General features: G+C 43.3%; 1 protein-coding gene across 3 annotated transcripts in view; it reads right to left on the bottom strand.

Annotated features, from left to right (window-relative positions):
- The window catches only part of GRAMD4 (GRAM domain containing 4), a 2,037,033-nt gene that overhangs the window by 19,524 nt on the left and 1,997,700 nt on the right, over positions 1-19,809 (bottom strand). For all 3 annotated transcript variants that reach the window (XM_044088380.1, XM_044088381.1, XM_044088383.1), the window contains one exon: positions 18,540-18,608. In XM_044088380.1, coding sequence (XP_043944315.1) covers positions 18,540-18,608 — 69 coding nt within the window. The remainder of the gene's footprint in view (positions 1-18,539; positions 18,609-19,809) is intronic.

The following is a 19,809-nucleotide window of genomic DNA, read 5'->3' as shown; positions in this document are numbered from 1 at the left end:
GCTTTAAGCATAGTAAACAAGAATAGAGGTATAGTCAATAGAAGTCAGGGGGCTGGAGGGAGGGTAACCAGGACTGCAACAGTGAATACACTCAAACATCTACATTTATGGTAAGTGTACACAACTGTACTATGTTCTTCGTGTTTCACTGTTGCAGTCATCACATTTGGGTAGATTCCCAAAGCTAAGGATGGGAGGAGGTAATCAGACAGCATTAGGACCAGCTATAAGGCCCTGCAAGACTGCAGTGGCAAAGCCAGCTCTGGATTTAGAAAAAATTGCAAGTGGTAATGCTTGTTGAAGGTATGTACAGAACTCCAGGTAGCAGTTTCTAGGATGTCCCTGGTAGGGACACCTCTGAGAAAGGCTGCAGAAGTAGATGCAGCCCTGGTTGAATGTGATCTTATCCCCTGTGGGGTAGGTTTTCCATGGTGCTTAAAACAGAAATGAATGCAATGGCCTATTCACTCAGAAATGGTTTGCTTTGAAATGGCCTACCCCTTTGACTCTGCAGCAAATGCAACCAGCAGCTGTTCAGATTTCCTGAGAGTCTTAGTCTTGTCCAAGTAAAATCTAAGTTGTCTGTGCACGTCCAAGGAGTGCAGTATTCAATTCCCCTTTGTTCTGTGGATTAGAAAAGAAGGCTGGCAAATGAATGGACTGATTAAGGGCCACACTGGATACCACCTTGGGCAGAAAGGAGGGATTGGTCCTGAGGGACACCCTGTCAGCATGAAAGATGATGAAAGGCTCCACTGCCATGAGGGCCTGTAATTTAGACACCCTTCTTGCTGAAGTGATGGCTAGAAAGAAGGCTGTTTTCCAAGAAAGGAATTTCAACTCTGCATTTGCAGCTGGCTTAAAGGGAGGTAGAGTGAGCTTTTCCAATACAAAGTTAAGGTCCCAGGCTGGAGTACAGGCTCTCCTGGGTGATCTTAAGTTTTTGGCCCCTTTGAGGAATTGCTTCAGCAGTGGATGAGAAGATATGTGGTTCTGTATTGTAATGAGCAGAAATGGCTGAGGCATGAATTTTGATGGAGGAAAAGGAAAGGCCCTTGTGAAGCATCTCCATTAAGTATTGAAGAATATGGGGTAAATTGGGCGCTGATGTGCCCATCCCCTGACTTTGGCTCCAGGAGCGGAATCTTTTTCATTTTGCGGCATAGGATTTTCTAGTACTAGGCCTCCTTGCCTCCAGAATGACATCCATCACTTGCTTACTGAGGGATGGTAACGGAGAGATCAGGTAATTAGCCAGGCTGCCAGGTTCAAGGTTTGAAGCTGTGGGTGCGGAATCTGGCCCTCCTGCTGGGACAGCAGGGCAGAGGTCTGAGGCAGGTGCCATGCTGCCAGCAGTGACACACTGCGCAAGTGGGGGTACCAGTGTTGGCATAGCCAGTCTGGTGCAATCAGTATTGTCCTTGGTTTGTCCCGTTTGATCTTTAGCAGTACCTTGGAGAGGCATGGCAGAGGGGGAAAGGCATAAACTGATAGGTTTTTCCAGGTGACGGACAGGGTATCCACTTTCCAAGCTTGTTTGTGGGGAGTCCTTGTGCAGAATTTGTCGAATTGTTAGTTCTGGGGGGAGGCAAACAGGTCTATCTCTGGGCTCCCCCATTTGTTTCTCAACATGTTGAATATCTTTGGTTCCAGTTTCCACTCGTGTGGGTCCATGAGATTTCTGCTTAGGTCGTCTGCCAATGTATTTAGCTTTCCTGGCAGGAACTGAGCCTGTAGGTGCACTTGGTAGCTCAAGGCTGTGTTCTACAGAGCCATGGCTAGTCTGCAGAGAGGGTAGGAGTGGGTACCCCCCTGTTTGTTTATGTACCACATAACAGTGGTGTCCACTTTACCAATAATTGTCCTGGAAGAATGTGGTCCTTGAAGGCTGTCAGAGCATTCTGTACAGCTAACATTTCTTTTTGATTGATATGCAGGTGCAATTGATCTGGGTTCCCTTTGCCCTGAATGCACTGCCCTGCCAAGTGAGCCCCCCCATGCATAGTCTGATGTGTCTGTTGTTAGTGTTTGGGCGGCAGGGGGTAGAGTGAATGGCAGTCCCTTGTTTTGGTGACAGGCCTCTAACCACCAAAGGAACTATCTGTAGACAAGGTATGATATGAATTATTGATTCTAGAGCCTGAGAATGTTGACGCCACAGGCTTTTTAGATAACATTGTAGTTTCCTCATATACAGTCTTGCATATGGAATTAGTAGAATGCAAGAGGCCATAAACCCCAGGGCTTGCAGTATTTTCCTTGCAGATAGCTGGGTCTTTGTGGCCAGTAGTTTGAAGTAGACTGTAAAATGACCCTGTTTCTCTGGCGTGAGGTAGGGCATCTGGGAAGTTGTATTCAAGCTTGCTCCCAGGAATACAATTTGTTGGCAGGGTACAAGATGTGATTTCTTTTCATTTATGGTGTAGCCCAGAGACATTAGCAATTTCTTTACAAATGCCAGATGATGTAATAGTATGTCCTGGCTTTCTGCCTGAATTAGACAATCATCCAGGTATGGGTATATTTGAATATTTCTTTGCCTGCAAAATGCAATGACTGGAGCTATGCACTTTGTGAATATCCTGGGTGCAAGTAGATAAGCCAAAGGGCAGTGCAGAGAACTGATAGTGCATGTAGCTTGCTCTGAAGCGTAGGTATCTTCTGCAAGATTCCCTTATTAGGATGTGCAGGTAGGCTTCCTTTAAATCCAGTGTTGCCAACCAGGCATCTTTGCCTAGCATGGGAAGCAGCTGATGAAGACTTAGCATCTTGAATTTTGGGATTACCAAAAATGTGTTTAGGATATGACAGGTCCAGGATAGGATGGCAGGAATAGTCTTTTCTGGGTACCAGGAAAAGTCTTGAGTAGAAACCTTGCCACCATTCGTTTTCTGGGACAGGTTGAACAGCCCTAATGCTTAAAAGCGAGAGAACTTGCTTTTGAGCCTCTGCCCACTGATTTGGGGTTGGTAAGGAGTGGAAGTGGAATCTGTATCCTTGGGAAACTATATTTAAAACCCCATTTGTCCTGGGTAATGAGTTCCCAATTTTTTGCATGCAGGGCAATCTTTCCCCCTAAAGGAACAGTCAGTTGAGCAGGGCTTAGAAGGTTTAAAGTTAAGTCACTGAGACAGTTTACCATACGGGGAGTCTTACTACTCCCTGCTTTGGAAGTGGGAGCCCCCCCCCCCCACACTTCTTAGGCCTGTGACTACCTTGGGACTGAAGCCTGGGTGCTCTGCTGGTTCTGGGTTTGGACTGAGAAGGCTTGGAAGAGGCAGGAAAGGTCCAATTCTTAGAGGGCCAATGCCTACTAAATCTGGGAGGTTGCACTTGCAGGAAATCTTTAACAGTTTGCATAGATTTAGCTTTTTCCTCCATCTTTTTAAGTACTTCTACTTTGCTGTCATACAGGCGGTCTTGGTTTAAGGGAGCATCCAGTAATTTAGCTTTAACGTGATGTGGCAAAGATTGCTCCTTAAGCCAATTGTGCCTTCTAAGTACCGACCCGGTGACAGCAGCCCTGCAAGATGCCTCGAATGAATCAAAACCACATTGCAAAATATGTTTTCCAAATTGTTCAGTAGACTGCATTAAATCCTGTAAATCTTTATTTTCAGCACAGTCAGGAATCAACATCATTTTCTGTTTAAGCAATCCAATAATATGCTGCTGATACTTTAACATATGAAACTAGCAGTTTAAGGCCCTAATGGCCAAGGTTGCAGAAGTGTATACATTCTTACCACATCTATCCAGCGCCCTGGAATCTCTATCAGAGGGGGTAGGATTTTGGGCAGTAGTAGCCTTAATGCCTTTGGGTCCCTGTGAAATGGTCTCAGGATCCACAGTAGGATTTTTAAAGAGGAACTTGTGAGAGTCAGGTACCCTGTAATACCTATCAGGTTTTCTGGGAACAGGAGGTAAAGAGTCAGGGGCCAAGCCTGATTCCAAGAAGGTACAGGAGGGATAGCTAAAGGCCTATGTTGAGGCAGGAGTAGGAATTCCCTAAGCCTCTTTTTGGAGTCAGAGTAATCCTGGCTTTCCCAGCGAAAATGCTATCCCTAACAGTATGCAAGGTTTCACCAAAAGAGAAATCCTCTGGAGGAAAAACAGAGGGAATGGAGTCCTCTGCATCAGAATCCTCATAGGTAGATAAGGGCAAATCCTGGTCATAAGAGAAAACAGAAATTTCAGAATCCTGATCAGAAGAATCAGAAGGAAAATCAGTCCTAGGTCTCTTAGAGGGGGAAGGATGGCTTCCCCTGATTAGAGTAATAAGGTCTTCAGCCATTCTTATAATTTGTTTTTTAGGCATAGGGGCCTGACCATGCAGTCTGGGTGTCGGTTTTCTAGGCACGGATTGAGTTTTAGGCCTTGAAGAAGAAGATGGCATCGGTTTAATATCCAAGTCAGTAGGCCTGAATACACCCTCAGAAGCTGGTGCCTACAAAGCGGCTCCGGACTCATCCAAAGTAGAGACATCCACAGGTTCCACAGTTGAAGAAGCATCTCGTGGCATACCGGACTCCGACTGGGTCTCAGTAGAGGCATGCGAATCTGAAGTAGCGGGTATCAGGGGCTGCGAAAGCGCCTCACTGAGTACTGGCGAACTGGTGACTAGCTTAGGAGAAGCATTGTCAGCAGCTTTGGATCTAAGCGGTCTGTCTTTATCTTTGCATTTTTTTGGAATGCCGGTAGTCGGGTGGCTTACCGAAGCCATTTTTGGATAATTGAACAGAGTACCAAAATATTTAGATGCGTAAATGAACAGACGATGAATAGTACGAGGTTTGAATAAGGCACAAAACCGACAGCGAGGTACATCGTGGTCTGGGCCTAAGCAAGGAATGTAGTACGAATGAAAATCTTTATGAGGTATTTGCTTTCCACAAGAAATACAATTAACTTTTAATGACATCAGTTTAGAGCAAGAAAAAGGATCCCCAATGGAGTACTTAGCTTAGTTGAAGACTTCGGATCTGAAACTCGAAAATAAAAATTTCAGGAGTCGGCCGACTGGCACTTGCGAACTGCTTCTGCTTCGGGTACCGCACAAGAAAGACTGATGTAATGGCATTGGCTGCATGCTTTATACCCATGACTACCTGACGTCATGGATGATGAGACAGCAACCGACGCAGGACCCAAGACTTTGATAATCAGGCCGACTGAGTGCTACCGCAAGCAGATAACCAAAATGTGATGACTGCAATAGTGAAACATGAAGAACATCTGAAAGCCCCATTAGGAATGAGAGTCAAAGGAAAACCAAGAGGTAACCAGTACATCCAAAAGAGAATTGGGCCAGAGGGAAGAGGGAGACAGTGAATACAGCAACAGTGAAGAGAAAGGACATCTACTGTTATGGTAAGATTTTACACAACTGCACTATGTCCTTCCACATCACTGTTGCAGTATTAATTACATTAGGGAGACTGCCAAAGCTCAGGAAGAAACTTGAGAGGAGGAAGGACCAGTAGATCCCTCTAGGAAGCCCTGAAGGATGGCCCTAGCAAAACCAGCACCAGCTCTGGAGATTCCATTCAACTTGTAGTGCTTGGTAAATGTATGCACAGAAGTCCAAGTAGCTGCCTCAAGAAGAGAGTTACTATCCCAACCTTTGAAAAAAAACACCAGAAGACACCACAGCTCTAGAAGAATGAGAGCTTTAACAGGATAAGGAAAGCTCCTACCATGAAAAGAACAACAAAAGGAAATAGCTTTGGAGAATCCAGGAAGAAACTGTTTCGATACAGCTAATCCTAGGGACCTAGAATGAAAAGAAACAAATAGCTGATCAGATTTTCTAATAGTTTTAGTTTTATCCAAATAATACCTGAGCTGTCTATGCACATCCAATGTTTGCAGCACCCTCTCACTGTCAGATTGCGGAGGGGGGGAAAAGTAGGCAAATGAATAGACTAAGGAACAACTCATTACCAACCTTGGGCATAAAAGAATGATTAGAATGCAAGGACCCTGTCCTTATGAAACACCAAAAAAGGGAGGACAAGCCATAAGGGCTTGAAGCTCATACACCCATCTGGCAGAAGTAAGGGCCAACAAAAGAACAGTCTTCCAAGAGCAATGTTGCAAGGAAGTAGAAGCAGCAGGCTCAAAAGGAGCCTGAGTCAAATTTTCCAGAACAAAATTAAGATCCCAGAGAGGAGGAACAGGCTTCTTGGGAGGCCTAATATGAAGGACACCTTTAAGGATTTGTTTAACTTCAAATCTAGAAGCTAAAGGAGGAGATAAAGGCAGACGAGCAGAGATAGCTGATAAGTGGGCCTTAACAGAAGAATAAGCCAACCTAGCCTTATGCAATTCAAACAAGTAAGAGAGAACCAAAGGAACATCAACAGAAAGTGGACCTAGTTTATGAGAAAGACACCAAACAGAAAACCTCTTCCATTTGGATAAGCAGGATTTCCTAGTCTTGGGTTTCCTGGCCTCCTGTAGGACCCTAAGCACATCCTCAGAAAACAGGTGTCTATGTGGAATCAAAATCCTATTACCTACACAGTCAGTTGAAGAGTGACAAGTGAGGATGGATGAGAGATCTCTTGTCTTGTGTGAGTAGGTCCACCCTGTGAGGTAACTTGTGATGACTGCCCTTGGCTAAATGCAGAAGAGGGAAACAATACTGTCTCAGCCAAAAGGGACTCACTGACAAGACTTTGGGAGCATCCTGTAGAATTCTGAACAGGACTTTTGGAATGAGGGGAAGGGAGGGAAAGCAGAAAGAAACATCCCTTTCCAAGAAAAAGGAAAGGTATCCACCTTCCACACCAGGGGACCTGGGACTCTGGCACAAAACAGAGGAAGTAATCTGTTCAGAGGGGAGGTAAATAGATATATTTGAGGAGTACCCCACTGGTGGACAATGTCCAGAAATGCATCTCTGTGAAGCATCCATTCATGGGATTGAGTTAAGGACCTGCTCAGAGTGTCTGCCACAATGTTTTGACCTGAGGGATTGTAAGCTGCCTAATGAGTCACTTGATACTGGACAGCAAGATTCCATACTAGGAGTGCCAACTGGCAAAGAAGATGAGACGTTGTTCCCCTTGTTTGTTTACATACCACATCACTGTGGTATTGCCTGTAAACATCTTGAGGGGTCCCGGGGAGAAGAGAAGATGAAAAGCCTGAAGAACCAGCAGAAGTGCTCTCATCTCTTTGACACGGATGTGCTCCTTCTGTCGATGAGGAAACCAGACCACCTGCATATTTAGGGAGCCAAAAGCTGCTCTCCATCCCATGTCTGAAGCGTATGTGAACAGCTCCTGAGAGGGAAGAGGGGGATGAAAAGGGATCCCTGGATTTAGGGACAACTGCTGGATCAACCAGTGGAGTTCCTTCTTGAGATAAGGTAGATGAGGAATGCCAAATTCTAGGGGATGAGCATGGTGAAGCCAAACTGACTTCAGGAACCACTGAAACTTGTTCATGTGAAGCTTGGCCAGAGGGAGCATAGGTATGGTGGGTGCCAGGAAACCCAGAGCTCTCAGAAACTTCCTGGCTGTAATGGAAGCCAGAGAAAGAAGAGTTTGAAAGAATGAAAAGTGGGTCAATGCCTTGGGAGGAGGCAGAGATGCCAGTCTGAATGCTGCAACCCAGGAAAAACAAGGTCCTGAGAAGGAGCCAGAGAAGACTTTTTTAAGATTATTGTAAACCCCAGGCTCTGATGAAGGGAGATGGCAAAATGAAGACTTTGCAACAGGATCTTTGGAGAAGATGCCTGAATCCAGGTCATCCAAGTAAGGAAATACTTGGATCCCCTTAAGCCTGCAAAAAGCAATCACAGGAGAGAGGCATTTGGTGAATACCCTTGGGGCAGTAGAAAGTCCAAAGAGAAAAGCAGAGAACTGAAAATGCCAGGAAACAACAGAGAAATGCAAAAAACACCTGAAAATGGGATGGACTGGAATACGGAGATAAGCATCCATGCGATCCAGAGACACCATGATAAGCCTGAAGAAGCAAAAGAGGGAACAAAGTCTGAAGGGATAACATTCGAAAGGTGGGTAGCTTCAAAAAAGTCAAGAAACCAAAATTATAAATGAACAGAGCCAAATCCAAAGCTCAAATGGAAAACCCCAAAAAACTTTAAAAACTGTGATAAAAACATAAAGCTATAAAACCAAGAACACAGACTCGTACACTAATTAAAACAAGATGAGCACTTCAGTCTCTAATTAGAAAAATTATTTGACACTTCTTCAGATGAAAAAATGGTCATATGATCTATTAATTATACTCACAGTCATGTGACCACGCTTTAAACTTGGAGCCAAAAATCTTAAAGAAACATTGTATCCTGACTACTCAGTATAATACATATATCACAGAGTCAAAAATGTTACAGGCTTAATATTAATTTAGGGCAACAGACTAAAACATGCTATAATATGTATAAATGAAATATGAAAACCAATGATTACTGCATGCAATATTCTGCGATTATAAAATAATACAATAAAATGAAACTATTTAACATAACAGTCATCGCCCAAAATACAATAAGTGTCCATAGGCATTAAAAATTGTTAAAGACTATCTGTAATATGCTTTCATCCTGAGAAGACTCATTATAGAAATTATGTCATTAAGGTCAGGTGGTACCGTGGCACTGAGAAAGATTTGCCACCATAACTCCCGATGCTCCAATATTATGGACCATGGGGTGCGCTCCTTGGCTCGATTTCCACCTTCTCCAAAAGGACAAACAAAAATGTATGATCAGTGTTATTGGAGATGTGTTTAAACAGGGCATTGGTAGCCTTAGCCTTTTTAATATCTTACTGATGTTTATATATACATTGTCTGATTTTCCGTTCAGTTTTGCCAATATAAAAGGCTGAGCACTGGGTAAAAATGGTGGCATAAATCAATCCTTAAGTTTGACAATCAAAACGGCCTGCAATGAAAATTTTCTTATTACCAATAGTAAATACATCCCCACAAAATATATATTGGCATTGAGTACATGACCCACACTTTGTCATTTTTCCAGATATGGATTGAAGACTACTAAACATGTTATCAAATATATTTTTAAAACTTGTGCCCCGTTTATAGTTTTTGGTCTGGCACCCAGTTAATCACATAACATCTCTGCCACTGGAAATGAATGCCCAGTTTTTATTAATGATATTGCAGACACTTCAGCTGTCAGATCTATAAGTGGTGATAAAATTATACCCATCCTTAGGACTGATATGCCCTTCAGTATCACATGAATTATTTAGCACATTCTCAGAGTTTGACTGAATTTGAATTCCAGATGGCTGCTAGTACGCAAGATTCAAATCAGAATTTCTATTTCCCAATTTCAATAGTGGAACATAAAATCCTGACTCTCTCTTCTGTACACCTTCCTTTTGATAGCATTAATCAGCTGGGGTGGACAATTTATGGTGATACCCAGGGAGTGTGAAATTCCAATTAGATAATCTCTGGCTTGGAGAAGCTGATGCCTCATGGGTTGGTGAGGAGCCAATCATCTAAGCATGGAAACACATGGGATTCTTTGAGTCGCATGTGAGCTGCTACAACTGCCATGCATTTGGTGAACACCCAGGGGGGCTGTGGTGAGCTGTGGTGAGCCCAAAGGGCAGTGCTCTGAACTGAATGTGATAGGCTCCCAGGGGGAAGCACAGGTATCTCCTGGAGCACCTGTCTATTTTGATACAATAGTACACATCCTTGAGATCCACTGAGCAGATCCAATCGTACTTGCTTAATAGGGGTAGAATGGACTGAACCAAAACCTTTCGGAACCTCGACTTCTTTACATAAAGATTCAAATTGCTTAGATCCAGAATGGGTCTTGGGTTCCCAGTCTTTTTCGGCACCAAAAAGAAGCAGGATTAAGTACAGAATCTTCTCTGTTCAGTCAGGACTTCTTGGATGACTCTTTTTTACAGCAGTTTTTGAATTTCTTGAGCTGCCTTGCTCCCTCTGACTGGGTGGCAGATCAGGAAACTTCTTGCTGCATTTGGTGGGGGGGGGTAGGAAAAGTAATAGCCTCTGGATATTATGTTTAGCACCCATGAACTGTTTTGTCAAGTGTGTCCAGGCTTCTGGGTGCAAGGAAAGTCGACCCCCAACTGCTTCCAGAGACGGGCAGTTGGGCAGCACTTCAGGAGCGCAGGATGCAGATGGGCTCACCCCAAAGGGTTCCGAGAATATTGACTCCTTAGAAGATGGAGGTTGGACAGACCACCTACCTTTCTGTTTCAGGATCTCTAGAATGCCTCCAAAAGAGACATCATCAGGTGGGGATCAAGGGTGATCCTTCTCCCTCATCAAATTCAGTGTCTTTGGTTAATGACTCCATCGGGAAGCCAATGTGCCTCCTTTTGCATGTCTTCTTCTGGGGGACTTCCTCCATGAGGTACTTGGGGGGGGGGTATCAAAAGAAGGGGATCCTTCTTGGGGAGAAAGATCCTGGAGAATGTTCAGGGCAAGTTGGCTCAGGACAGAATGAGTAGACTCAAGACTACAACCCAAAGGTGGTATGAGGGTAGGCTGCAGGATGTGAGATGACTGTTCTCTGGAAGAAGTTGACGAGGGAGGTCTGCAGTGCTTCACCTTAGGTGAAGAGAACTTTCCTAACTGGCTTGGAGATTTGCTCTGAGATCTTGGATCAAGAACCCTAGGATCCAACACCAGAGCTGAAGGAGGAGGAGTTGACAGTGTAACTACCTCCGGTAGATCCAAGGAGGCCTGTGGATCTGATAAGGTGGCAGTTTTCTTTGGATCCGTGGAGGCTGGATGCAATATTTTCTTTGAGTTCATTTTCAGCCACGAGGGTCTCTTGGGGAAGCAGAGAGAGACCTCTTCTTAGCTTCCTTGGAAGAAGACAATGAAAGAATGGAGGGGGATCTAAGCCTCGGAAGCAGAAGGAAGTAGAACCCTTAATATAAGTTTGGTGTGCGCATGCGGGTTACATGACCCAAAAACCTCACATGAAATTTTAAGGTGATCAGCATCTGAACAGTAGATAAACTCCTTGTCAGCATCTTGTGCCTACAAAAAGTGCATCACGTGGACCATGGAGAGGGTTTGTCAGACATAACTCCTGTCAGAGACTGAACTGGCCCCTAAAACCCACCACACACACACACGGTTTAGCACTAAAAACTAAACTTCCACTACAAAAAATTTCACAAGATAGAAAAAAACTATACTACAACTAAAAAGTTCAAGAAGGTAAAAACAGGAAGTGAAAGATAAGCGAGAAGGCAAGAAATATCAATTGCAGAAGGTGTTGAGAAAAGACTTTTGCACTTATCTGTCCAAACACTGCTCGACAGCACAGATCCGTATCTGATCACTGAAGTGGCAAATGAGATTTGAGGTTCTGGGGTTGGTGTAGTGCATTATGGGTAAAAGGAGGAATTCAAGAGTTGGATCAAAGTCTGAGAAATGTGGCCGAGCCAGATCAGAGGGTCAGATCAGAGACCCAATTGTGAGGAAGAATGAAGAGGACATCAAATATACTATTATATTTACTAATGTCTTACTATTCCAAGATTTAACATCCAGACAAGAGCACAGAGAGATTACAGTACAGCTACACAAACAGATGATTGCTTGCAATGGCTCTTTCTCCACCTTTACTTGGCCTTCTCAGTCTTTTCTTTTTACTCTGTAGTTCCAGACTCTGCTCCATTTGGACAAGAAACATACTCAGAAGTGTTATGTTTAGGTTAGCTTATAAATAAAACACATTTAAAATCTGAAATGTAGATGGAATCTGACATCTCCTGTGATGTCCAGCTATATCTCACCAGACTGCCACCAATTAAATGTTATGTCTGGCCAATACTCCACCAGACTGTCACCAGTTAAATGTGACATCCCTTACTATCCTGGGTCAGTAACTAAGGAGCTTCAGTCCTCACTATCGACTCCAATGTGAGACTGTCACTTAAACAGGAGTAATATTTCACAATTTTCCCCTCAGAGCACAACAGGAACACACTAAATCTGGGACTGGACTGTATACTTCTACCTCTAATGTAACTCTTTATTACACACTTCAGAGCAATGTGTCCCAGTTTAAGACCTCCGATACACTCACATTCAATGTAAATGTAAATCTCACACATCCAAACACTTCTGGGAAAGCCTAACACAGATTTCCAGCTGTGTCCCTTCCCCAAAATAATACAATAATGGTACCACCAATCAGAGTGTCTTCATGCCCTTCTAAAGGGTTCCCAATTACAAACATTAAATATCAAAATAAATGATAGCTATGACCAGAGCAGCCAGGCCTTCAAGGGGACCTGGGGAGTATCAAAACAGGTATAAAGAATCAAATCGCTAAAGAAAAACGCTGATTTCCAGCCACAATGTAAAGTAATGAAAAACATTTAATAATAGGTAAAATTATTACAAGAATGTAAATCAACTTTTCATAAACACCAAAATTCAGTCACCAGAAATGTAAAATTAAACTGTATGACAGAAATATATCATTCAGAAAAACTCTATCTGAATAACTAAACTTTCCTAGTCTAACTAAAGAATACTGTCCCTGATCTAATCTAAAGTATAACAGCAAGGCAAAGGCAGACTTACAGTTTTTGGTGAGTTTTCTTTTCTTCGGGCATCACTGCACAGCACTGTGACTGACAGCAACTCTTCACAAACTGCTCAGTACTTGACAACTGCACAGCTTAACAGTCTCAACTGTCTTATTTTTAAAGATAACAGTCAGCTGTTTGAAAAAGTTCTTTTGCCTGTCAATCAACTGTTCAAAAATCACCTAGCAACCAGGAACATTCTAAAGACATCACCTACTCTTCAGCTGATTCTCCACAGTACTTTAGAATCTCCCTCTCAAACATACGCAATTAGAAATGTATCAAAATATTGACAGATTTTTAAACATTCTATTTAAATAGGGAAACACTCAATATTTATAAAACATATTTAAATTTTCACAATTAGACATGTTGGCATACATGTTAATCTAAGACTACACATAAATCTTCTGTCAGACATGCTAACACAGATGACAGTGTTTTCAGTTTCGTCACACCTTCAACTAAATGTTTATTTATAAGATGAGGAGAGGAAGACTGCTCTACAATTCTAAAAAAACAGTCAACGAACAAAACTAAAAATAAATATGCAGTGATTTATTATTCTAAAGAAAGACTGAAAAAACTCACCCAGAGAGAGAGGTCTCCATAATAGGAAAATGCAATAAAACAGTGTGCAAAACCTCTCCTAGAAGAATGCAAGAAGAAAGTACAGTTGTGTACACTTACCATAAATGTAGATGTTCGAGTGTATTCACTATTGCAGTCATCACACTTGGGTTATCTGCCTGCAGGTAGCCCTCAGTTAGCCCGAATACCACAGACTTAGTATTTATGCGCCGGTTGCTGTCGCTTCAGTACTGACGTCAGGTCGTCAGCAGTATAAAAACAGGCAGCCGACGGCATTACATCAGTCTTTCTTGCCCCAAATGTCAACAGCTCCCAAATAGGGAGCAAAGTTATGGTGAGAAAACACCACCAGCAAAAAGTAAATACCAAAAATCTAGTAAGGGGTGAGTAGAGACAAGGGGGCTGGAGGGTGGGAAACCAGGACTGCAACAGTGAATACACTCGAACATCTACATTTATGGTAAGTGTACACAACTGTACTATGTTCTTCATGTTTCACTGTTGCAGTGATCACACTTGGGTAGATTCCCAAAGCTGAAAAAAGGGTGGAGGCAGTCAGAAAGAGTTGGGGCTGGCTAGTATGCCCTGCAGGACTGCTGTTGCAAAACCCACCCTGGATTTGGAAAAGATAAGTAGGTGGTAACGCCTGGTGAAGGTGTGTAGAGAACTCCAGGTAGCAGCTTCCAGAACGTCACTAGTAGGGACTCCCCTGAGGAATGCTGCAGAGGTAGAAGTAGCCCTGGTGGAATGCGTTCTGACCCCCTGAGGGGTTGGTTTCCCATGGTATTTGTAGCAGAAATTGATACAGTGTGCTATCTAGTAACTGGTCAGATTTCCTCAAGGATTTAGTCCTATACAGGTAGAATCAGATCTGCCTGTGCACGTCCAAGGAGTGCAGATCCATTCCCCTCTATTTTGAGGATTAGGGAAGAAGGTTGGCAGATGGATAGATTGGTTGAGAGCCACACTGGACACCACTTTTGGCATAAATGAAGGTTTAATCCTGAGGGAGACCCTGTCAGCATGAAAAATAATGAAGGGTTCCACAGCCATAAGATCTTGTAGCTCAGACACTCTTCTAGCTGAAGTGATGGCCAGAAGCAAGGCTGTTTTCCAAGAGAGGAATTTTAACTCTGCTGATGCTGCAGGCTCAAAAGTGGGTAGCATGACCTTTTCCAGTACAAAGTTAAGGTCCCAAGCAGGGGTGGGTGCTCTCCTTGGTGGCCTTATATTGTTTGCCCCTCTCAGGAACTGCTTGATGACAGGGTGAGAGAATAAAGGTGGCTCAGTGTTGTAATGAGCCGAGATGGGAGAGGCATGGATCTTAATGGAGAAGGATAGGCCACTGTGTAGTAAATCTGCTAGGTAACCCAGGATAAAAGATAAGGAGGGCACTAGTGACAGGCTGCGCAGTAGTGGGTACCAGTGCTGGCATGGCCAGTCCGGGGCAATCAGGATTGTCCTTGGTCTTTCCTGTCTTATCTTGAGTAATATTTCTGTGAGAAGAGGCAGAGGGGGAAATGCATAGATTGAGAGGTTTACCCACTGGAAGGATAGGGCATGCACTTCCCAGGCCCTGGTGCAGAATTTGCTGAGCTGGTGATTGTAGGGGGGGCAAAAAGGTCCACCTCTGGGGTCCCCCATTTCACGGTAAGGATGCTGAAAGTGCTGGGGTCTAATTGCCACTTCTGCATGGGTCCAGTAGATTTCTGCTTAGGTCATCTGCCAGAGAGTTTTGTTTGCCTGGCAGGAACTGAGCTTGCAGATGAATCTGCATGTCCAAGACCGTGTTTCACAGGGCCATGGCTAGCCTGCAGAGTGGGTAACAGTGGGTTCTCCCCTGCTTGTTGATGTACCACATAACTGTGGTATTTTCTGTTTTTATCAGAAGGGGTCCTGGTGAGAGTAGGGATTTGAGAGCGTGCTGAACAGCTAGCATCTCTTTTTGGTTGATGTGCAGATGAATTTGACTTGGGCTCCAGTGGCCCTGAATGCACTTGTCGTCCAGATGTTCCCCCCCAGGCATAGTCTGATGCATCTGTGGTTAGGGTCTGGGGGGTGTGGGGTTGAGTAAAGGGAAGTCCCTTGTTGTGGTTGCATACTGCTGCCCACCAAAGAAACTCTGTCCTTAGACAAGGTATGATAGGTAGGACGGTTTCCAGACCCTGAGAATGTTGGTACCAAAGACTTACGTACCACTGAAGTTTCCTCATATGCAGTCTGGCATATGGAATTAGTAGAATGCAAGAGGCCATGAACCCTAGGGCCTGCAGGATTTTCCTTGCAGATAGCTGGGTTCTGGTGGCCATTTGAGAGAAGTAGCCTTTCAGATAGGCTTGTTTTTCTGAAGTAAGGAATGCCATCTGGGATGCTGTGTCTAAGCTTGCTCTCAGGAATACAATCTTTTGATTGGGGACTAGTTTTGATTTATTTTCAATGTTAGTGCACCCCAGGGAGATTTGAAGGTTCTTTACCAATGTCAGGTGCTGCAAAAGCTTTTCCTGACTGTCTCCCTGAATCAGGCAATCGTCCAAGTGCAGGTAAATTTGAATCTTTCTCTGTCTGCAATAGGCAATGGCTGGAGCCAGGCATTTTATGAAGACTCTGGGAGCAGTGGATAAGCCAAAGGGAAGTGCGGAGAACTGATAATGCATAGATCCTGCCTTGAAACGTAAGTATTTTCTGCATGAGTCCAATAGGGATGTGCAGATAGGCTTCTTTTACGTCTAGGGTGGCTAACCAAGCATCTTTGGATAGCATAGGAAGAAGCTGTTGAAGGGCGAGTATTCTGAATTTTGGTACCACCAGGAAGGTGTTTAGAATGGAAAGATCTACGATTGGGCACCAAGTGCACTCTTTTCTGGGTACCACAAAAAGTCTTGAATAAAACCCTTGACCAATTTGTTCTACAGGAACAGGTTGAATTGTCCTTATGGAGAGCAGGGATTGAACTTGGCTTTGTGCCTCTGCCCACTGGTTTGGAGGAAGGTCTGGGACCCTTTTGGGGTTGGCAGTGAGTGGAAGTAAAATTTGTATCCCTGGGATACAATGTTGAGGACCCATTGGTCTTTGGTGATGGAAGTCTAGTTTTTTGCATGATGGGCACGTTTTCCTCCTAGGGGCACAAGCAGTTGGGCAGAGGTGACGAGTGGAATTGAAAAGTCATTGTGAATTCTTTCCGTAAGGGGGTGGCTCAGAACTCCATGTTTTTGAAGTGGAGGCACTCCATTGTTTAGATCTCTGCATACCCTGAGACTGTAGTCTGGGGGTGGGGGGGTCTGTTTCCCCTGGGTCTAGTTTGAGATGGCCTTAAGGGGGCTGGAAAGGACCAATGTTTCAAGGGGCAATGCCTACTATATCTAGGAAACTGCACTTGCAAGAAATCTTTGACTGTCTGTATAGATTTAGCTTTTTCTTCCATCTTTTTTAGAACCTCTTCTGCTTTGGTGCCAAACAGATTGTCCTTGTTCAAAGGAGTGTCTAGTAATTTTGATTTGACATGATCTGGCAAGGTCTGCTCCTTAAGCCAAGTGTGCCTTCTCAGTATAGAACCAGTGACTGCTGCCCTGCAAGATGCTTCTAGGGCGTCAGAGCCATATTGCAAGGAATGCTTGCTGACTTGGCTTGCAGAATGCATAAGCTCTTGTAATTCTTTATTTTCTGCACAGTCTGTTAAGGTAGGTAATTTTTGCTTAATAAGTTCCATAATATGTTGCTGGTATTTCAGCATCTGAAACTGGCAATTCAATGCCCTAATGACAAGAGTTGCAGAGGTGTAGACTTTTTTAGCCCATCTGTCTAAAGCTTTGGAATGCCTGTCTGAAGGAGTTGGATTCTTAGCTGTAGTTGCTTTAATACATTTAGGCCTCTGGGAAATTACCTCTGGGTCAGCAGTAGGATTTTTGAAAAGGAATTTGTGAGAGTCAGGGACCCTGTAGTACCTATCTGCTTTCCTTGGGGCATGGGGTAAAGTATCCGGAGTTAGACTGGATTCCATAAAGGCATCATCCAGAACAGGAGATACTGCTAAAGGTTTACGTTGTGGCAAATCTAAAAATTCTCTGAGTCTCTTTTTGGACTGAGGATAGTCTTGGCATTCCCAGTGGAAATGCTCTCAAAGTATGTAGGGTTTCACCAAAAGAAAAATCCTATGGAAAGGAAGCAAGGGATTGGATTCCTCTGCATCTGAATTCTCAAAAGCAGATAAAGGCATGTCTTCATAATCAGAGACCTCAGAGACATCGGACTCTTGATCTATTAAAGCTTCTGGGGACAGGTCTCCCTTTCTCTTAGCAGGGGAAGGCTGGCTTCCCCTAATCAGCATAATTAGGTCTTCAGCCATTTTAAGCATTTGATTTTGTGGCAGGGAAGCAGGTGCTTGAGTCTGGGTCGTCGTTTTTTTAGGCATAAATCGTACTCTTGGTCTTAGAAACTTAGTAGTCTTAGTCAGAACTGAACACGTAAAAGAAGTCGGCAGTTTGTGTCGAATATCGGTAATGCAAAGAACTTCCTCAGAAGCCGGTGCCTGCACAGTGGCTCCAGACCCATCCAAGGTAGAGACATCCGCAGGTTCCATAGTCAAAGAAGAGTCTCGCGGCATACCGGACTCCGAACTGGTCTTGGTAGCGGACTGCTAATCCATAGAGGCTGGCATCAGGGACTGCGAAAGCGCCTCATTGAGTACTGGCGAACTGTCGACTAGCTTAACGGAAGCGTCGTCAGCAGTTTTGGACCTGTGTGGTCTGTATCTGTCTTTATCCTTACATTTTTTCAGAAGATCGGTAGACAGATGGCTTACAGAAGCCATTTCGGAATATGGAGATTGACAGCGAAAGTATTGACAATAAGGGCCCGACGACGAATAGTTCAGGCACTGAACAAGGCAAAAAACCAACAGCGAGGTATGTCATGGTCTGTGCCTAAACAGGTGATGCAGTAAGAATGGAAATCTCGGTGTGGTATTTGCTTTCCACAGGTGAGACAATTGTTAACTTTTTCTGACATCAGTTAGAGCAAGAAAAAAGGATCCCCACTGGGGTACTCAGCTTTAGAAGACTTCAGGATGATTCAATTCGGAAACGAAAACTCAGGTAGTGGCTGACTGGCACTCATGTGAACTGCTTTTGCTTCAGGCTCTTCGGCAAGAAAGACTGATGTAATGGCTTCGGATGCCTGTTTTTATACTCCTGATGACCTGACAAAGTACTGAAGCGACGATAACCGACGCAGAAATACTAAGTCTCTGGTATTTGGGCCGACTGAGGCTTACCTGCAGGCAGATAACACAAATGTGATGACTGCAACAGTGAAACACGAACAACATCAAGCAGTTGCAAGACAGCTTACCTTTAGTGAAGAGGGCACAGATACTGAAATGCCCATTCCTGATCCTGGAAGAACAGACAAGACTTTGTACTAGAAAAATAACAGGAGGAATAATGTTAGTGTTTGCCATTGGACAGAACATTACATGCAGATTAATTTATTGAACACAATTATAGCAAAGTAACTGCATTCTAAATTAACTAAAACAAAACAGGAGATGGGATCAAAAATTGAGCTATCAAGGGAAACTGTAATAAGACGTAGGTAGAGGACAGTAACAAATTGGGCAGTTTCATTTAGTAATACATGTAACTGAGTGATTCACAGATTCAAAATAACGAGCCAGCCACAATAATATAAATGCACGGATTAACCAATTATTTTAAATAGCAAATTGTAAGCATCTAAATGTCCTATTGCTAAAGAACTTTCACACTCCATAACACTGAGGTATAAGAAAGTGAAGGACAAAACTGATTTTATTTTTAGGAGTCACAACTAGTGCATCTGTTTAAAACAATGTTATAATGAATTACTAAGAAAATAAGGTCATAACTTTCAAGCCAAGTCCCTATGACTGTATAAGAAATTACTACAAATAAGCAAAGAAACACACACTTCAATAAAAGTTAAGGCCTATATGTCTCACAGTCTGCTTATTCCTTCACCTTCTGGATAAGTTGCAAATTCTGCTTAATGAGCAGCCTATTTCTTTTTTTTTTTTCCACGCAGCCCAAAACCTGCCTTAATCTTGTCCTTTTCACAACTGAATTTTATCATTCTGACACTGCCATTTCTTCAAGAAGATTGTTCTAATTGTCTACATTTTTCATGCAAAATACTTATGTCTTCTCATCTTGTATCGTCCATCTTTATTCTCCCATTCTTATTATGGATCTCTTTTCTGAAAGTACACATCTTCTTGGACTTTGTGGATTCCTACTAGGTACTTAAATGTTCTGATCATATCCTACCCTTAATTTCTTTTCTTTAAGCCAGAAAAAAAAACTTCACCCTTTTTTCTATATATGGTTTCTGTTTAATGTGTCTATGTCTGCAGGAAAGCAGATATCCAGCAAACAATATTCTAGATGGCAATAGCAGTGTAGGGAAGAGGGATAACAATTCACACTTTTGACTGGTGATGTCATTTCCCTTTGGAGGCTAGTACTCTACCTGCCATCCTTACTATCCTGTCACACCATTTGCTTAGAGAGAGAAACCACCTGTTTTTATTAACTGCTGCTCCTTTTCTATTTTAATTGTTACTACTCGTTCACCTTTAGCAGCA

This window comes from Protopterus annectens, chromosome 11.part0 (assembly GCF_019279795.1).
Source record: "Protopterus annectens isolate FY-2018-M chromosome 11.part0, PAN1.0, whole genome shotgun sequence".
In the NCBI taxonomy this organism is placed as follows: Eukaryota; Metazoa; Chordata; order Ceratodontiformes; family Protopteridae; genus Protopterus; species Protopterus annectens.
Note: the sequence above shows the minus strand (reverse complement) of the source record. Positions and strands in the feature narration are given on the sequence as shown.